At 41.4% G+C, this 18,567-nt stretch overlaps 1 protein-coding gene and 1 non-coding gene across 2 annotated transcripts in view; one reads left to right on the top strand and one right to left on the bottom strand.

Annotated features, from left to right (window-relative positions):
- LOC132256555 (protein tincar) overlaps positions 1–17,606 on the top strand; it is a 51,331-nt gene extending 33,725 nt beyond the window's left edge. Inside the window, 5 exon segments of the mRNA XM_059753047.1 lie at positions 12,096–13,379; positions 13,476–13,803; positions 14,344–14,506; positions 14,573–14,698; positions 15,198–17,606. Coding sequence (XP_059609030.1) covers positions 12,096–13,379; positions 13,476–13,803; positions 14,344–14,506; positions 14,573–14,698; positions 15,198–15,911 — 2,615 coding nt within the window. The 3' untranslated portion in view covers positions 15,912–17,606.
- A 145-nt stretch (positions 17,607–17,751) lies between these two features.
- Trnai-aau (transfer RNA isoleucine (anticodon AAU)) lies at positions 17,752–17,825 on the bottom strand. Its single transcript has one exon. It is a non-coding gene; the product is annotated as a tRNA-Ile (tRNA).
- Between the last annotated feature and the right edge of the window lie 742 nt (positions 17,826–18,567).

Raw genomic sequence — 18,567 nt, 5'->3', positions numbered from 1 at the left:
AATATTGTGAAACTTTTCCAATGAATATTAATCAATGTGCAGAGCAATATTGTCTCCTGACGTGAATCCTTAAGCATATTGCCGAGGAGGAGGAAAAAACAGGTAATTTCTCAAAGTGTACACACACCATGAGAGAAAAGGTGAAATGGAGCAATTTTTTAGCCTGAGGAGAACTTGTATTGTTCCATGTTTTACCATGTTAAGCCAATTATGTTCCATCATGACTAATGCTACATGGCATGTCTGATTAAAATCCCTCTAAGCCAATGTAATCCCTCTTTAATTAATTTGTTGTACTCTTTGGCATAATTTGTGTGACTTCCACCCTGTCCTCAGCTCTGAACTTTGTCAAGATTTGCGGTTTGCTCAAAGTTTTCAACTGTCACTCAGCATTTGAACTTGAAATGCGTGATTTTTGGCATGACATCCAACACGAAGATTATGAAGTCTTTCGTCAAGATTGACCAAGATTTTCATGAGCTTGTGACTCCAGGAGTTATTTTCACACATTAATATTCGCCTCTGCGGGATACCGAGTGTAAATATTGCATGAGATGACGGCAGGGGGTGAAAGTTAACTTTAAAGTAGGCCAATGAACTTGCGACGCTTGATAGATGCTTCCTCCTGTGGGACACCCACAGCTTCACATGATATTCTTCTTTCACTCCGAAAAGGGGTTAATAATGGCAGTTCCACACTCAGCATCACAGGGGTGAGACGCAGAAGATCAAAACTTCATTATTCACAGTGCATTTAAGCTTTAACGTATGCCATGAGCTTTCTCCTCTCACTTGAGAGACTTGCTGTAATCCTATTAGATGCGTCATACACTCCTCAACAGAAGTTTCCTGCACAGTTTTATTGAGGCTCTCTCCCTATTTTTATCATATTAATACTCTATGGAGTGTTTGCCTATCGACTTTGTTTGTCATACTCGAGATGAAAGTTGAGAGAGTGAGAGAGAGTTTCTGCATTGTGAAGTTGAAGGAACAATTGTCCTATGTGAATATTTCATCACTTTTGCATACATTTCTGTCCTCCTTTTTCCCTTTCTCGCCAGTCAAGAGAAATTTCCGCAGAGTTATTCAGACGAACATTTTCTGCAAATAATTCTTTCATGAGATAAAAGACGAATGCCTTTATTCATATTTCCCACTGTGCGGAGCATTATTGCCCGATTATATCATCGTGAAGAGGGCTTTCCAAGGAGCTTTCTTTTGCATATTTTCGTTCAATAAGTCAAAAGAATGATATTCCTCAGGTGAATTTCCATAAACTATTCATCAATTGATGGCTTTTCCACGATAGAGACTGAAATGTATCAATGTCATATGCAAACGTGAGCAAAATATTACAAGATAAAACATCAAGAAATATGTTTCTTAATGCAAATATTCAATTACAGCGCATATTATTTTAAAAACCACCTAATCATGAATTAATATCAAACATGCAATATATAAATTGCAAGCATTAAGTGCACAATAAAGTCATTAAGTGTAATGCGAGACAGTCATGAACTTAAGCTGTGTAGTTGTAATTTTAATTAGTTAGTTCAGCAGAAACAAACTCTTAAAGTCTCTCTAAACAATAAATTGGATGATATGATGGGTTTCGCGGCTGCACAGCACGCCGGAATGGTGTTGGAATTGAAAATGTCTGTGCTGAGCGACGACCGCAATCGATTTTGCATTATATTCCAGCGAATGGACACTCTCTAGGTGGAAACTCGCTGAGTGTTTCCGCAGAATTGCGATATGTGAAATAATACAATCCATCAGAGCGTTTTCATTCTGCCATATGTTTTGCATCGGCATTTCATCCCCTGCGTGTCGCTATTTTTCCAATTTCCCAAAGAGGGACACGAGTCAGTGCAGAATCCGTACCATAAAAATTCGATTTGATTTTCATGCGCTTCCCTTCACCATAAATATTCACCCTCTTCGTCCACACAAGCGTCTTCAGGGCAGTTTTCCCATCAGTGCGAAAGACGAGGAAATTCATACTTCTCAGTGCAACACAGGAGGACAATACTGGGTGTGGCACTGGAGGATAAACAGGACTTGGAGAATAGTGGAGGGATTACAAATGTGTGTAACACTTTTTTTCTCCATGCACGCCCGAAAGCTCCAATGCGGCAAAAAGGGTGGCGGATGCACATTGTTGAGCAAGCAAGTGATGCGTAAACAATACCATAAATTTTCCACACAAACACACTCTTGCACACTCTCCAAATTCCGCCTCTATCACACATGCGACAGAGCGGGAGAGGCTTGTGGCAAATCCTTAAATAAAAGGATAACGACAATATCTTACCCACACTGTAATACAATTTAAAGTCCAATCTCTTCCTCTTCTTCCACTCACTTTACGAGCCTCCATATGGGTGCATTATTTCTGTCTTCTTAGAGAAAGGAAGAGGATTCTCAAATGTTGGGCTGTGCACTAAGAAAATAGGAAAACTTGAGAGTCTCTCAACACCGCATTTAAATGCTCAGCAAGTACTTTTGGCTCCAAAAATTGTGTTTTCTCGCGTGGAAGATTCTTTGTTCACATTCATCAATTCAAATTCCAACGAAGTTTCATTCAGTCTGGCGACAAACGGTGGGTGCAGTTTGAGAAGCACTGCCTCGTGGCTTGAGAATCTGCTTCGCAGGGAGATGAATGGGTCCAGCGGGAGGTTCAGTGATAGAGCACAGACTATGGAGGGCGCATGGCGTATAAGTAGCCACACAATATTCCAAATTTGTTTTTTATTGCCCACATAAACACACGGCCATTCCTCTTGTGCAAAACTCGGGGTTGAGAGTGGAAAAATGTGCAAGAGCCCATCGCAATTCTCCCAATAACCCATGATTTGTACCAATTCTCCGGGTGGAAAATGTTTGGAAATTTTATAGCACACCTCCTCCACCGCCTTTCTTCACACTTTCTCTCCCAGTTCTGTGCGATATGATTTATTTCATCAGTGGGAAAATTGAGTTATATGTTCTGTTCCTCGCGTGTCCTTAACGAAGTTATCTCTAGCAATGTTTATGACTGAATGTGGATGTATTTATTTGCTCACATTCGCCTTTTTATCCATCAAAATGAAAGAAGAAACAACATCAAAGCCATCTTGCAGTGTGGAAAGAACATAATTTTCATTAGATTTTGATTGCTCAACACAGACACTCATGATGTTCTTCCGTGGAAGATACTTTTCCTCCACATATAGATAAAGTGTGTGCGATGGTTTTCACGGAATGCTCGAGGGAGAACAGCAATTTTACATTTACTGGAGCAATTTCCCATGCCATTCTTCAGCATGGTTGAGGTTTATAATGGCACAGAGCAAACATATAGTTTGTCAAGTACATAGCCAGTTTTTTTTTTAAACAAATTATCACAAAAGTCACTCTGTCTGGGTTATAATTTAATTTTACCCCACATTTCTGCGTACAAACGCCACCAATCAATGATTAAATATACACTGATGGTGGAGTTTATTACACCCCAAATAGGGTGGGAAATGATGATGATGCGCTGGGGAAGAGGAAAAGTGGAAAGCCACTCACAAATCAGTGGTGAACAAATAAAATTATTGTCTACAAATAGTAATTGCAGCTTTCGCAACCCTCAATTAAATACTCTACATGCACTCTTCACATATTTAGTGCAGTATTTAGTAATTGTACATAGTTTAGAGCGTTTCATAAATTTGCAGCTCATTTGTCTATCAAAGTTAGTGAAATATCTTGAGAACTTTCCCTTTACGCAGTGGGAAAATGATGACGCTAAGTATTTACACTGTATGGAGGTGAAAAGTCAGAAAGAAAACTCTTGACTCACACGCCATTTAGGGTGGAATCAGGGAAAATCATCTGGAGCTGACATTTCAATTTTCTCAAGAGATTTCCAAGGGTGACAGAATAATCTCGTGATTTGCGGCTGAATGAGAGTGTTAAAGTAATGTTTATTAAAATTCATCACATATATAAAATCTGCGATGATTGATAGAAATGCGATATTATCTGCTGATAATCTTCTCATTCAAGCCTTGCAAAGCGCCTAATTAATCCTCGGCACAAGAGGAGCTTTCAGACGGCGAAAGCTCCTCTTGTCAAGTAGTTTTTGGCACGAATAGTTTGAGGGAGTGGATTAAGGGAACTCCACACCGTTTTCCGTCACAAGTTGGAGCATTCTATATGGGGTGTTTGTGTCTGTAATTTGGGGATTTGGTGGCTGTCGTGTGGTGTCTATTTTCCACCCCCCCCCAAAAATGCTGAGACAACGTCAACAATTTCACATGCAGTGCACTTGCAGACGCTTTCACGCTGCCAAAATAAATCACATGGGGAATTTTTGCACCAAATGTGCGCCGTTCCACAAACTTCACACTCGCGTGAATGGAATATCCTCCAGGGGATCAACATTCAGCCATTCCCATCGAAAAGCATTTACTGGCAAATCGGAGTTGTCGTCCAGAATGTCGCCTGTGCATTTGTATTTCATATTGCGAAACAGGATAAGGATTTTACTTATTGTGAGGTTTGCTTTTCACCCGAGACGTTCCTGAGCCTCTCAAGTGTGAAAAAAGTACTGCAGGAAAGTGAAGAAAAAAGAAAACCTGTCGAATGGCATAGAAGTCGAGAATTGTAGAGGTATAGAAAAGTCTTCCGCACAACTTGAGCGGAAAAAGGCACAGAAGTCGCTTAACAAGTCTAATTCTTCTCGTCTGTGGACGTTTTCACATTGTTTTTCACCATCATACAGAATAATCATACAAACACACAGTGAATATGACAAAGCTTTTCATTTATAAAAAGTGATTTTCATGCAGTCAAGTGAAAAATATCATTTAGAGAAGTATGAAAGCAAATATTGCAATATGTCTGCGGTCTTTTCTACTATGGTCATTTCCATCCAAAATTTTCTCTATGGCTCTTTTGTCGTAAATTGAAACTACAAGAGAAAACCATCACAGCACTGCTCACAAGTAAAAAATTAAAAAGCGCTTTTGAGCACATTTTTATTTCCTCGTTGAAACAGATTTTCCATATCATATTTCTCTAGTTTCTCTCCCTCTAAAAGGGATCCATTTCGCCAAAGGCTTCATTAATCACCTGTGAATATGATACGCTGAAATCAAAGGTACACCTAAAGGTTCACATATTTCCTCCAGACAGACATGATAAATGCTGGGCTGCTTCATATCTCACTCTCGTGCAGCATAAACAAAGATCATATGTAAATTTCTGTCACACCATTTGTCCTCTGCCATTTTTCTCCATCCATTTTCGGCCTATTGCGAATGTTACGGAAAAAAGACAACGGGAAAAAGGGCACAATTTTTGCCAGTCGTTTGCCACAAATGAAAAATGACATTATGGCTAAGATAGGAACACTAATAATGTGGATGTGGTAAAAGTTTAATTCGCGTTTTTCCCCACACACAAACACACACAAGTGAAAAAGGAATTTCTGCAAAAAGCTTCACAAGCACGAGAGTGCGAAGAAGATACATCAGAGTCCACTGGATGATGGCGATAAATATCTCCAAAGGCCAAAAGCTTTCCCCAGAGAGTGAGGGAAAAGCGCCCAGCAGAAGCGAGAGAGGGAGATAAATTTAATTACGAAGGGGACAATGGGTGAATGTGTTTATAGTGAACTTCAGTGTTTGTTTATTTTTCCAATGGCACTCATGTGTGCGTGTCTGCCAACACTCCATATGAATTGCAACACGAGGCGATGTGAAAACGCAAAAAGCTTCGTCAAATTGAAACTTTCAACTCCCTCAGGACATGAGAATTATTGAGCACTTCGGTAGCAACTAAACAAATCACTCGATGAGGAAATTTGATTATATTTGTGACTTTTTTCTGGTCAGAAAACTGAGGTAAAAACATTTTCCATCAGTTTGTGATTGCGAGCAAGAGCAGAAGAATCTCGAGACGAAATTAAAGCAATTATTGCTCTAATTGTTCTCCAATCTACTGTCTATTTAGTGCTCCAGTAATTGAAGTAAATGACAAATAATTGCAAAATTGGAACTTTTCCCATTGGCAACTGTTAATTTCTCGGAAGCAGAGTCGAGAAAAAATCCCCCCTTCGGGAAACCCAAATTGGTCACAAAATGTGACATTTTCCAGCATCTGACTCAATTTGAGGCGTGCTGAGGAATTTTCCACCCCACGCTGTGAATTAACATTATTTAGTAAATTATTACTGTCCACAGGGTGCAATTATGCAGCGTGAGGAGAAAAGTTTCCTCCCCTTTGAAGTGCTCTGTATATCCTTAACACCCAGGATGACCAACAACCACAAAATACACCCTTCTATATAGTGCGTCTAAGTGAACTGCACCCAGGAACTTGTGCAAAATAACTTCCATCACTGGATGGTATGAAATCAATTTCCGATTAGCATTATTTATGGCATTCTGTGTGACAAATTCGCTGCGCCATTCATCACTGCGATGATTATAGTGGCGAATGGCAGGAATTTTCATCACAATGCAGGCGCCAAAATTGAATTATCGTCATGTCGACCAGGCTTCTTTCCTAGGTTGGCAGCTGTCATATTAATTTTTAGCCTAATTCAATTTTTATCTGGACGCTTTGTAAAATGCTAGCTTGTGTCTATTGAGGTCCTTTTGAAGCACCCACAAACTTTTCATGTGAATTGGAGTGGAGTTAATTGAAAATCGATATATCAGCATTGTTTTATTTGATAATGGGAAACGGGATATGCTCTCGGTTTATAGTTCAAAATTAAGCAGATTGAAAGCCTTTGCAATGTTTGCAATTGTTTGCGCGGCGCATTCAATATGGTGGAAATTGCTGCTTTACAAAATTAATCTGCATATTGTGATTGTGTGATAAAATATGCTATTCAGTATATAAAATTAAATTTAATCCCGTGAATTCATTCAGTGGAAAGTTATGGATTAGTGTTATTTTTCACCCAAAGGCACTCAAGTGGAAAATATGCTATAAATATTCGATAAGGCATATCAACAGCGCAAATACTGACACTCTCTAATTCTGCCTATGTGGGAAATTTTAGGGTGAAACATCCAGTGCTTTAATACGATGTTATTAGCATGAGAGAGATTTGCAAGTCAAGTTCCTTTGAGCAAGTGTAGATAGGAGAGCCTCTAATCTTGCAAACGGGCGCATAGTGTTGTATTTCCGCCTCGTTTCACTGCAATATTGTGCATTCTGCCTTCGGTGACTCTGTCATCCTCTGACTTGTGGCTCGTATTATTGTTCACACGTCTTCACAGCACCCCGAAGACACACTCCATGTTGCTGCCATGGAGAGAGCAACTCAGGGAAATATATGCAAAGATAAAGAGCCGAGAAGTGAGGGTGTTTCTCTGACCCTTTGCGACTTGGATTTCACCCGGCGGAAGTCACCGATGGCGGGTGTTTATGTTACACAATGATGACAATGTCACCATCATAATCCCACCCTGAAAATCTCCTGACCTAATCAAAAAAAAGAGAAAAGCAAGGAAAGAGACTGAGTGACAAAAAGCACAATCGTTGGCAATCAATGTGTGGAAAGAGGAGACAAAGTCAATGACCTGGAATATATTTGAATTGAATCAGTGTCACAATTTTGAGTTGAAAGCTCTCTCCCTTGCAGAGGAATATAAACCACATTTGAGTGACTTTTATCGGGAAGCCCTATTCATTTAGTCATCCTTTCATAAGCTTCAATGAACTGCTCTGAAATAATTCACTCTCTATTTAGTCATTCATGTGAATATACTATCAAAATAGATATTTTGGCAAAGAGTTCAGTGACTCCCAGTAGATGGATAATTTCCTTTTATATAATTTCTTGACATTTGAATGTTTTTAAATTCATAATTCATGTTTTAAAAGTAGGTCAGTTGGAAATATAGCGGAGAATTTGTGGAAATGCATGTCATGCGATGGTCAGAGGATGGGTTTTAATTAAATTTAATGCACAGGAAGTTCGGATTCCGGCTGAAGTCACCAGGGTTTGAGTGTCGGTGTGGTTCAGTGTTTTGCAGTCAATCCCATCCTGTTTGCACACAATTCCTCTTCCCGACTCCGGCGATAATGTATCCATCCTGGGCGAGATGCAGAGAAAAGCGCACCTCAACCCCCGTCTTTGCGCAGAAAATCCGTCCCTCACAGTGAATGACGGGGAAGATAAAGGGGTGAAAGTGGGCGAGAGAGAGAGGCTTTTGGGTGACAACAAAGGGGACAGAGCAAAGAACAACAGAAACACAATCCAACAGCATAAACATGGGAGACTAAACTAGTCGCAAACCTCTGTGTTTCAGTCTTGAGATGACTGTAATCGGAGTTGGCAATAACTCCAGCAGGGGTGCTTTTGCGGAGGTGGGAATGGTGTTTTCGTGTGTGACATCGCACGACATATGTCTGTCTGTTGGGGTGGGAAATTGAAGGGCGGAGGAGTGAGTGTTTAAAAGATTATCTCAAGTTTGCAATTTTCTCGTGAAACCCACACACTTAATCGAGAATTAAGCATTTTGTATGGGAAAATGTCACTGATAGAGGGAGAAAAAATGTAGTTAATTAAACTATTAAGTGAAATTCAAGGTAGAATTTTCAGTGCAAAGATAACTTTATTCACTGAGAATTAATTGCGAGTTGCATCTTCTCTATGTAAAAACCTGGAGCTTTCGCTCTAATAAAATTAGCATATAATTTGCATAATTTCCAACAACTCAATTACAATCCTTTATAAACCTTTTTGGAGATTGTGAATCCGAGAATTTTCCAGAAGTGGCACACCTTTGAGTGCGCCGAGCATTAGATTAAGGCTGATAAAAGTGGAGGTGAAGGCAGTGTGTGTCTCTGGAGACAAGGACGTTACAAGACAAACACGAATGAATGAAATTCCCATCATCTCCAGGACGAAGAGTGGCAGAGCTGAATAGCAAATGAAGTCACGTCTCTGCAATAAGCTAACAATCGATGTTTCACCCCACACTGAACCGCCTTTTTCGCGAACTCTGGAAAAGCTCCATCATGGCATGAAGCATCTGGCCCATATATAATGACTTCCTCGTGTGATCATAAATATCTAAGCGATATGTTTTATTTTCCAATTTCTGTTTCGCCCATATATTTTTTAAAGTTTCTGCACACTGTCGCCAAAAGTTAAATTGCAAACACACACACACACACACGTTAGTTGGGAAAAGAATTTATTATGTGTGGTTTTCTCTCAACTCCCGAATTTTCGGGAGGAAAAGTTAAGGGAAAGTTTAAGTCTATGTGGTACGCAGAAATACCATCCACCTTAGCTATTTGTGTTTAGATAGAGCTATATTTTGTGAAGTTATCTCTTCTCCTGTTTCCATCCATAATACAAGTGTGTGTGTTTGTCTTTTCCTGGATTTCCTGCAGGAAAACATGTTTTTATACATCACAAATGATGCTATATTTGATAGCATTCCTCTCTGTTTGCGACATTTATTTCATAATTGGAATTTGATATGGTATCTTGTGAAGAAATCAAAAGCTTTCACTTCAATGCACTTTCAAACTTTCCATTCTTTTCGCCATTCTATGCAAATAAACGAGACGTTTAATTGCAATTATGCTGCATAATTTGTGGGAAGAACTCCATGTGTATTTTCAACAACCGCACATCAAATACTATTGAGTTGGTTGCCTCTGAGTGTTATTACCAATGCAAATATTGCCATATTCCACCACATATTGCACTGTGAATATGCATTAATCCGCAGGAGAATTAATATACTCCACAATCCATGAAGTTATTACGGACTTCATTGGGAAGCAAACCATAATGCGATGCTGGGAAGATGGAGGGATTAAATCCAAGACAAACCCGCCTCAATATATCTCAATTAGCCGCCGTTGGAAAGGGGATGAATGGCTTGTATTACATGGAAATAGTCGTTTGGCCATCGCACATTGTGTCTAAACGACAGACGAAAGAGTATGGGACTTCATCGCCAGGACACCATCTGGGGATGAGTTTGCTGGCAAAATTTGGATTTTGATATGAATTTTTTTTCCATCCCTACGTGATTAAAATTCCAGCAGAATCGTCTGTGAACTTGCACGTTCTGCAAAGGGTCAACAGAACTTGATTAATATGGCATAATATTTCACCGCTCCATGCGTTTCAGCATAATCCTGTTCCTGCGCAAATTAAGGGACATGAAATCACACAACATGTATAGGATTAAGTGACCGGAGACCTTTTGAATCCGCTTACATGCAATGCCACAAGGGGCGCTAATATGATTAAAAACCAGCGCGTATTGCAATGGATGAATCTTAGAAGATATCCCAGCTTGATAGAATTTCAAAGGAAGACTGTGTCGCACAGACTCACGATACGCCGTAATTTTATTGCGATGTTCGTTTACCGAGGAGATTATTCAAAAAGGAATAACTTTGAGGATCATAAAAGCACCCGCGGAAAAAGTCTGTGACAATGTTGAGAAGAAAATGACTGTGAAGTGTATCAAGATGAAAACACTTCTCTATTGATTCGCTGGATTGTTTACACGGGTGAGAGAGTGTAAAGCCAATCCGGCGGGAAAAATTGGAATTTTATCATGGCAAAAAGTTCATCCCTCGCGAGAAAATGCAACAGAGGAGCGATAAGGGGTGAAAGAAGAGAAATTACGCCAAAACTTCTTCTTCGTTCGGTAAACAAGTGTGAAAAACACGGTTAAGAGTTGTCTTAACACCCCCTCGAAATCATCCAATTATATACCTCCGGGACACAATGAAAAAGAAGAAAGGCACGTGAATCAATAAAGTAGAACTTCCGCCATGAAGACGACATTTGACTTTAATTAAATTCCATAGACAAACTGCTGTAAAAACTATTCTATCTCTTCTTGCACCAAAACTTCCATTAATTGCTTTGAGTGAACGTGTGTTTGTGGCTGAATTGAGGCAGTGGAAAATACTCTGGGATTCATCTGTCTCTTGCCTTGTGCCATTTGCTGGCGGTTCTATTTTGTGGAAAACACAAAAGGCAACAGAAAAAAAATCTATTCCCAGCGCGTGGTAAATTATCTGTGGCCACTCGAGACCAGTGAATTTGGCTGTGTTTGCGAAAGAGTGTGGAAAAAGGATACTTTTGTGATGATAAGCCTTCTGATTAATGTTCATTAGCAGTTTAACGCTATGAAACACACCTGAAATGCTATAAAGTTTCATATCTTCATCAAGAAACTGAGGGAAAAACTCCATCAGTTTAAAAGCTCAAAGTTGCCTGAACATTCTCATCCAGGATCTGGCTCATGTGAACTCATCCTTCCGGACAAAATAAATGAAGCATGAGATGATCAATTTCTCGAAATGATACCGCAAAAACTTTTAAGCGCACTTTTCATCAACTTTCTCCTTTCAATTTGTAAAATTAATTCTCTCGCTCCATCAGGAATTCTCCGAAGGTGTGTGAGACAGTCCTTTTGGAGTTTATCAATACCCGAGACATAATCGCGAAGGAAGGACGTGATGTTCTCTAGAATCCATCAAGGCCTCCCTTTCCCATCATCGCCCCACTAATGCTGATTCATTAGCTTCCTTTTGGAGAATGGGCGCTTTGGGAAATGGAGGAAAAATCTTATTCCCTCTGTTTCGCCTTCACCCCCATTTTATAATGGGTGCAGTAAAGAAGCCTTAAGTGTCGCCCTCGCGGCAATAAAAAAGCCCCCAAACTCGTGGGAGAGATATCAAGGGTGAACGACCGACTTTCACTATCTGATGCTGTGCTCTCTAATGGGCCCACTGTGTGGCATCAGGTGGAGGAAATGGTGCTCCTTTTCCTTCTTATCCTTCCACCCACTGCAATATTGGGGCAATTGTGTGCGCTTGGAGAGCACCAGAGGGCTGGAAATCGGGAAATCACATTAAAATCAATTACACGGGCAATCGACTGTCCATTTACCTTAGCTGTTATTTCTCCTTGTGGTGCCATGAAGACGTTTTCCCTCGATTCCTTGACTGTAACTTCCTCGCCAGGGTGTCTTTCTCAATTAACTGCCGAATTGAACAAATAGATATAAAGCTTAGCTGCTTTTAAAAAGTAATTGTCGCTCATCATCTGCTTGCAGATCACATTTGGCGCACCGAATTGGACTTTCTCGTGACGCATCGGGATCGATTAGTCATTCTGTCCTTTATGACATCACCGTATCAGAACAACACCCCGGATGGCGAGTCATTAATCACGGCGGAGTTTCAGGGCTCTGTTCTCGATGAGACACACTTGATTGAGAAATTTGGCACCATTGACGACGAGGATGACTTTATTGACAGCCACGGCGTGATGACGACGTCGGAAGTGCCAGAGGAACGACTTCCGGCCAGCTCCACGCACCAAACCACCGTGGAAGTGGGCCGCAGAGGTCGCAACAGAGGCGGCCACAGGTCCAGACTTGAGGCATATCGCAACAGAAAGCAGAAGGGCAGCAGGAAGGACAACATCGACGATGTTGACGTGAATCTGGAGCTAAAGCCCGAGAAGCCTGTGCCATTTGAGAGGCTGAACAACTACGATGGCGGCACGGTGTTCGAGGGCAAGGGCAGAAAGCCACAGCGCAAGGGTGGCAAAGACAGCAATATCCATATTGTGAAGCCCGAAAAGGTGCCCGAGGGCTACTTGCCATCCACGCCAATGACCACCAACTCCAAGATCATCGAAATTAAGGCCAATTCGAGGAATGCATCGAGGAGAGCGAAGCGCAGTGATGTGGTTATTCAGCCATCGCCACTGATTGGCGCCATTCCGATGAACATCACCCTTTTGGAGGGTGGAAATGGCTTCATCGTGGATTTCCTGCAGAAGCTGTTCGGCGTGTCCGCGGGCAAGGAGAGCTCCGATCCGCAAAAGTGGATCTCTCTGCCCAGCCTGGAGTTTCTCAATCTCGCCATTGCCATCATGATTTGGTCTGTACGCTATCCGGCCGTCTTCTGGGGCACCAGCAAGTCCTTCGCCATGATCTTCAGCATTCAGATGTTGGCGAACGGCGTGACAATCCTCCTGGACTTCATTGGATGCTCTGTGCTGTACAAGCTGGAGATGCTAGAGCCGCCGCCGCCCCTCAGATCGCCCGGATTGCTCCTCAACGCCACCGTGACCGTCTCGCTCTTCATCCTGTCCACCATCCTGATCATGTCCTCCTCGCTGGTCCTCTACCTCTACGGCCACGGGAAGTTGGCGACGAAGATGCGCGAGAGGAAGGTGATCTCGACCAAGAGCGGCGACACTTGGTCTTACTTCGCGCACTGTGCTTCGCTGTGCTACGTCTTGGCGCTGTCCGTGGCCAAGGCGCCAATCCTCCACGATCTCAGCACAACGTACAAGGGAAGCCTGGACAGGGCTGTATTTGTTTCCGGTGAGTCAGACTTCTTAGAGAACTTATATAACAGAACTTCTTCAGAGAAATGTTGGATACATTTTTCCATCAATGTTGAATTTTTGTGCTTTGCAGCTCTTGGATCGGTTGTGCATCTGTTCCTGTGGATCATGCTGTGGCTCACGCTGACGGCCAAGCGCCGCTGGGCCTTTAAGCTGCCGCCGCTGGAGCATGGCGCGGCCAAGGGCGCCGCTGAGCCGTTGCTGCTGGCCGCCCATCGCGGTGGCAGCGTGATGGCCGGCGCCCCGGGCCAGAGTCTGCTCGCCAACAGCGGCAGCGCCGCCGAGGAGACCATCTACTGGCCGAAGCTCACGCCCAGCTCGCCGAAGCTCAAAGTCACCTTCAATGAAGTTCCGAGTACGTCGCCCGCGCAAATTGTGGGTGCTGAACACGACGGCAAGCGGTAACGGAAATTCGAACGCACGTCACGTTGTAGCCACAGAGTCTTGTCTTCTCCGTCTCTTCAAATCCTTTGTTTCGTCACGCAATTTTATGCGCTTTCTGTGTTGGGAGCATTTGTCACTCCCAAGAGTTGTGCATCGATTTTATTTATCAAAAGAAACATCACATGATATTTTTCATCAGACGAAGAGATGCGTGCATGCCATTTCGCAGGAATTACTTTTGCCACTCTGTTATCACTTTGGTTCGTTTTGCCTCTTTTTGTCAGAATTATCATTTCATGCAGAAATATTTTTTTTTTGTAGTTGAGCACAGAAAATAGTCTATTTATATATATATTTTTGATTTACTTTCCGGGCAAAATCATGCCCCAAAAGTGAATTCTCTTTCACGTGTGTGTGTTTATTCTTTCACGCTTGTCAAGTGTTTACGCATTCAGTTTGATTCCATCTGAGAATCAAGAATGATTTAGAGAGAGTTTAGAGGAAGATTGGCGTGGATTTGAGACAGAATTGTGATTGTGTATTGTTTGGCATTGCAGCAATAAGGGCCGTGGAGCCGCGCTATGTGTCGCCCCTCTTGCGGGGGAGGCTGATGACGGAGATTACGCCACCTTAAGAGGGCCCACGGGGGACCTTCTGCACCTCAGCGACTTGTCCGCGCACTGCGACATGACGGATGACAACACATCGGAAGAGGGCAAGGTAAGGATGGACCAAATGAAGGACGAATAATATCAGAACACTGTCTGATCTGTGCTCTGATTGCAGTTGCTGGAGAGTGTCCGCGATGATAGCGTTACCTATGCTTCCACGAGAGATCTCGAGCCGCCAATTGAGCAGATGGTCAGTCCCTTGGCGCCAGTCACTGTCACGGTGCACACCAACGAAGCACACGTAAGTATGCGGACTCAAGGGGGAGATATCATGACCGGAAGCGGTGTACAGCTGAGCAGAAGTCTTAGGAAATTGAAGTTCTCAAGCTTCTCAAGAGTTTCAGGTTATCCGATCAGTTTAATGGGGAATTAAACTTCTAAAAACCTACATTTTTGCGAAACAAACATTTGTATGCTAAAAAAAGTCACTATTCGCCATCTTTAAAGTTAAAAATTACTGCAAACCAATCCTTAATCTCAGAAAATAGCATTTTGAGCTGGAAAAAGTCTTTGTAAAATTGTTTAGACACATTTTAGAGCTGAAATCAGTCATTTTTAGTTCATTAAACTGATTAATTTTCTGGTTTTGCCACAGAAAGCTGCTAAATTTGTAGGTTATGTTTGAAAAGGATGCCCAAAAAGCGATTTTCTGTTAGATTCCTTCACAATTACCAAACGGAATCTCAATGCAGTTCTTGCAATTGATGCAATTCCTCACGCAATGTCTCCTGTCTGTGCAGATAACATCGAGCTCAACGCCGCGATGCTTGCGACGAGCCGACTCTGGCGTGCCCAACGAGGCGCTGACTCCTCGCTCCGACACCACGTCCACTGAGGAGTCTGCGTCTCCGCCGGACAGAGCGCCCTCGGAGACCTCCAGCGGCGTGCACTCCGGCGAGGAGCGCGAGCTGGCGGAGGTGGTGATCAGGCCGCGTCCCGGCGGCGCTGCGGCCAAGGTGGCGGCCAAGCCCGTGCCGCCGGCCATCGAGGAGGAGCCCTTCGGCCGCTCCACGAACATGCGAATGTCCAGCTTCGCTGCGGACGGCCTGCGCGCCAGCAGCGCCACGCTGCCGCTCACCAGGGCGATCTCCGAGCCGCCGATGACTGAGTATCCGCACTGCAGCACCATGCCGCTGCCCATGGGCTGCCACCAGCAAATCCAGGGCCTGCGCCAGCACAGCATCACGCCCAACTCGCAGTCCAAGACGCAGCTGCTGCAGCACACGACGCTGCCCAACGGCATCCGCCAGTTCAGCACGCAGAACCAGTTCCTGCGGCGCCTGCCGCACGTGCGCACGGCCGAGTCGCCGTACGGCATCCTGGGCCTGGGCAGCGGCCATCACACCTTCTCGAAGCTCCTGCACGAGCCGCTGGCCGTGATGCCCATCCCCGAGGACAGGGACTCCGCCAACTACTCCATCATCTCCGAGCAGGACCTCTACATCACTCACTAGGCGCACGGACGACTCTTTGTACATAGCGCGCGCGCACTGCCCTCTATCGACATGATTAGTAGCAAAATACTCTAGACTTTAAGGCGAAAAGCACTTGTAGAAAGATTATTGAGAGAATTTGAGACAAAGACAATTCTTTGCGGAAACCACAGTGTTGTTCATAGACTGAAAAAGCGATTCCGCCAAGGAAGATGAAAGTTTTTCTTAACTAATATGCATCACAATTCCTTCTGCTTCTATTTATCAAAACATAATATCAATCGCCCCACCTTGAGAAAGAGAGAAAGAAAGATAAAAACGGATAAACTTTGTAATGCTTTGCAGCTCTGCTTTCTGAAAATGCCTGATGTATAAAAAAAAACAAAATGGAATTAATCGTAGAACTTCAGCACTTTATACAAAAATCTTGGAATAAATCGCAAAGCCAAAAAGAATATCTTGAGAAAACCATAAGAAATATAATATAATGCATATTAAAATATTCATATACACTGTCTAAAAGCATAAAAACCATTTACTTTTGATAGAAATATAGAGAATGCGAAATGATGTGTCATCACAAAACCCAACAAAAAGCTGAATTTAACCATCACGCCCAAGAGAACATATTTAATCGTAAACTGTCTTTATATCGTATATAAAATGAGAAACGCTGGACCCACTTTAGAGACATCACTCGAAGCATATCCCTGAGGAATCATATCTAAGCTTATACAGTATTTAGCAATTAAACGTGAGCTATTTAAGAGCCATTCGCAAGATGAGGATTTATGAGAGGAGAAAATGAGACAATTTTTATACCGCATTTTGAGCTGCAATTTCAATCAATACAAAATTGCACGAACTTTTTTAATGCCATTTTTCTAATTATAGTTGAAAAGCATTTTTCATACAAAATTCTTTTCTACCTTTTTCCACGGAAAATTTTAAATGCAAGTTGCTGCAGGTGAAATAATTCTAAGGACAAAGAAGCGCAACAAGTAAATAATTAAGAGAGAGAGAGAGTGAGAGAAAAAAATACCAAAAGACAATAGAAAAAGAAAATGCATTTTTTGCAAAATATACAGAGATTTTGCAATTTTTTTTCACATTATTAAGTGTCCTGTAAATAATAATTTGATAATTTAACTTACTTAGGATGTTCTTTGTAAAATGGTTTTCCTCAACGCAAATTGACAAGAAAGAAAAAGAAAAAAAGCCCTTCAGAGAAAAAAAAATCACTGCAAAGACTGATTAGAAAATATTGTTTTTCATCTCTATATTTGTTGTTTTTTTTCTGATTGTGAGTGTATTTTTTTCATGATCTTGCAAAAGAACAATAATTCAGTTGTAAAAATCTTTTGTAGTGGAAAAAAAAATTTTGAATAAAGAACTGCCAATGAAAGAAACTCAGAAGATCAGATTGAAAAAAAAGTGTTAATTTATAGGCATAAATATACGAGAAAAAAATATCTTATGTGGAACTCATAAAGAAATGTACAGAATATACCGTAAAATATTATTAGATATTTAATAACTATTATTGATGATATTGATACAATATTGAATTATACAAACAATAAAAATACCGAGAGTGAAAATTGAAGGGGAGCGAAAACCATGTAGTGAATATTAGCCGTATGTGTAAAACCTAAACCCTATTCTGTATTAACTAATTATCTAAATGTTTTGTATATTTAAATAAATTATTGTATATGAAGCGAATGTTGTTTCAATATCACAACTGGAATTATGAAGAACTTCGGCTTGCGTTCAATACTTTTCTCTGTTAAAATTCAATGAAATACATCAAAAGAGGAGACCAATTTGAGGAGTGAAGAGCGTGAAAAGGCAAAAAATGTGGCCCATGGGGGGATCGAACCCACGACCTTCGCGTTATTAGCACGACGCTCTAACCAACTGAGCTAATGGGCCGCACGATCGACAATTGCTGATAATTCGCCGGTGGCAAGTAGAGATGCTGACGAGCGCGCAATCTCGCATGGACGCATTGATAAGACGTGAGTTTTTTTTGTAATATTAATTTACTTGTTCTTAAAATAAATAAGTGTTGAAATAAAATTCATTACAAGCACTGATCTTTTGCCTCTGCGCACAAAAGAGATCAGCTGATAAAATTAGGTTTATAATATATATAAAGAATTTCTACATTTTCTTCATATCATCATTTAATTACATTATAAAAAGCTACACAAAACTCTTGTAGCTGAATCAAGGTGAAAACTGCTTAGCTATTTCCTTTATATGCGGTAAAAAAGAGTGGACACAAGAAGACTCTGGGCTTTAGTCACTCTTGCAATTTCAACTATATTCCTTCACGATAATGATTTCATCTATGGAAAAAATTACTTTAATCTTACTGTTTATTTATTGTTTTATCGTTTCCACTGTGTTTTTTTTCGTATTGTTTCCATTATAATTTGCTTGTATAAAAAGTCTTGCTCTATTATAAAAATGCAAAAAATTATTAGTTACAAAGTTAATTTACGGTTTCACTTCTTTCTTTTTCATATTTCAATAAAACATCCACAGATTTAAGCAGTTCGCTTCTGGATAAAAGGATTTTCTGTAATACTTTTGCGATAAACAATTACGTTCAAAATTTCAAATTAAACTGACTTGTTTTCTTTTTTTTCTACTCACTACATTCAAATTA

This window comes from Phlebotomus argentipes, unplaced genomic scaffold (genome assembly GCF_947086385.1).
Source record: "Phlebotomus argentipes unplaced genomic scaffold, Phlebotomus argentipes genome assembly contig_5, whole genome shotgun sequence".
Classification (NCBI taxonomy): Eukaryota; Metazoa; Arthropoda; class Insecta; order Diptera; family Psychodidae; genus Phlebotomus; species Phlebotomus argentipes.
Note: the sequence above shows the minus strand (reverse complement) of the source record. Positions and strands in the feature narration are given on the sequence as shown.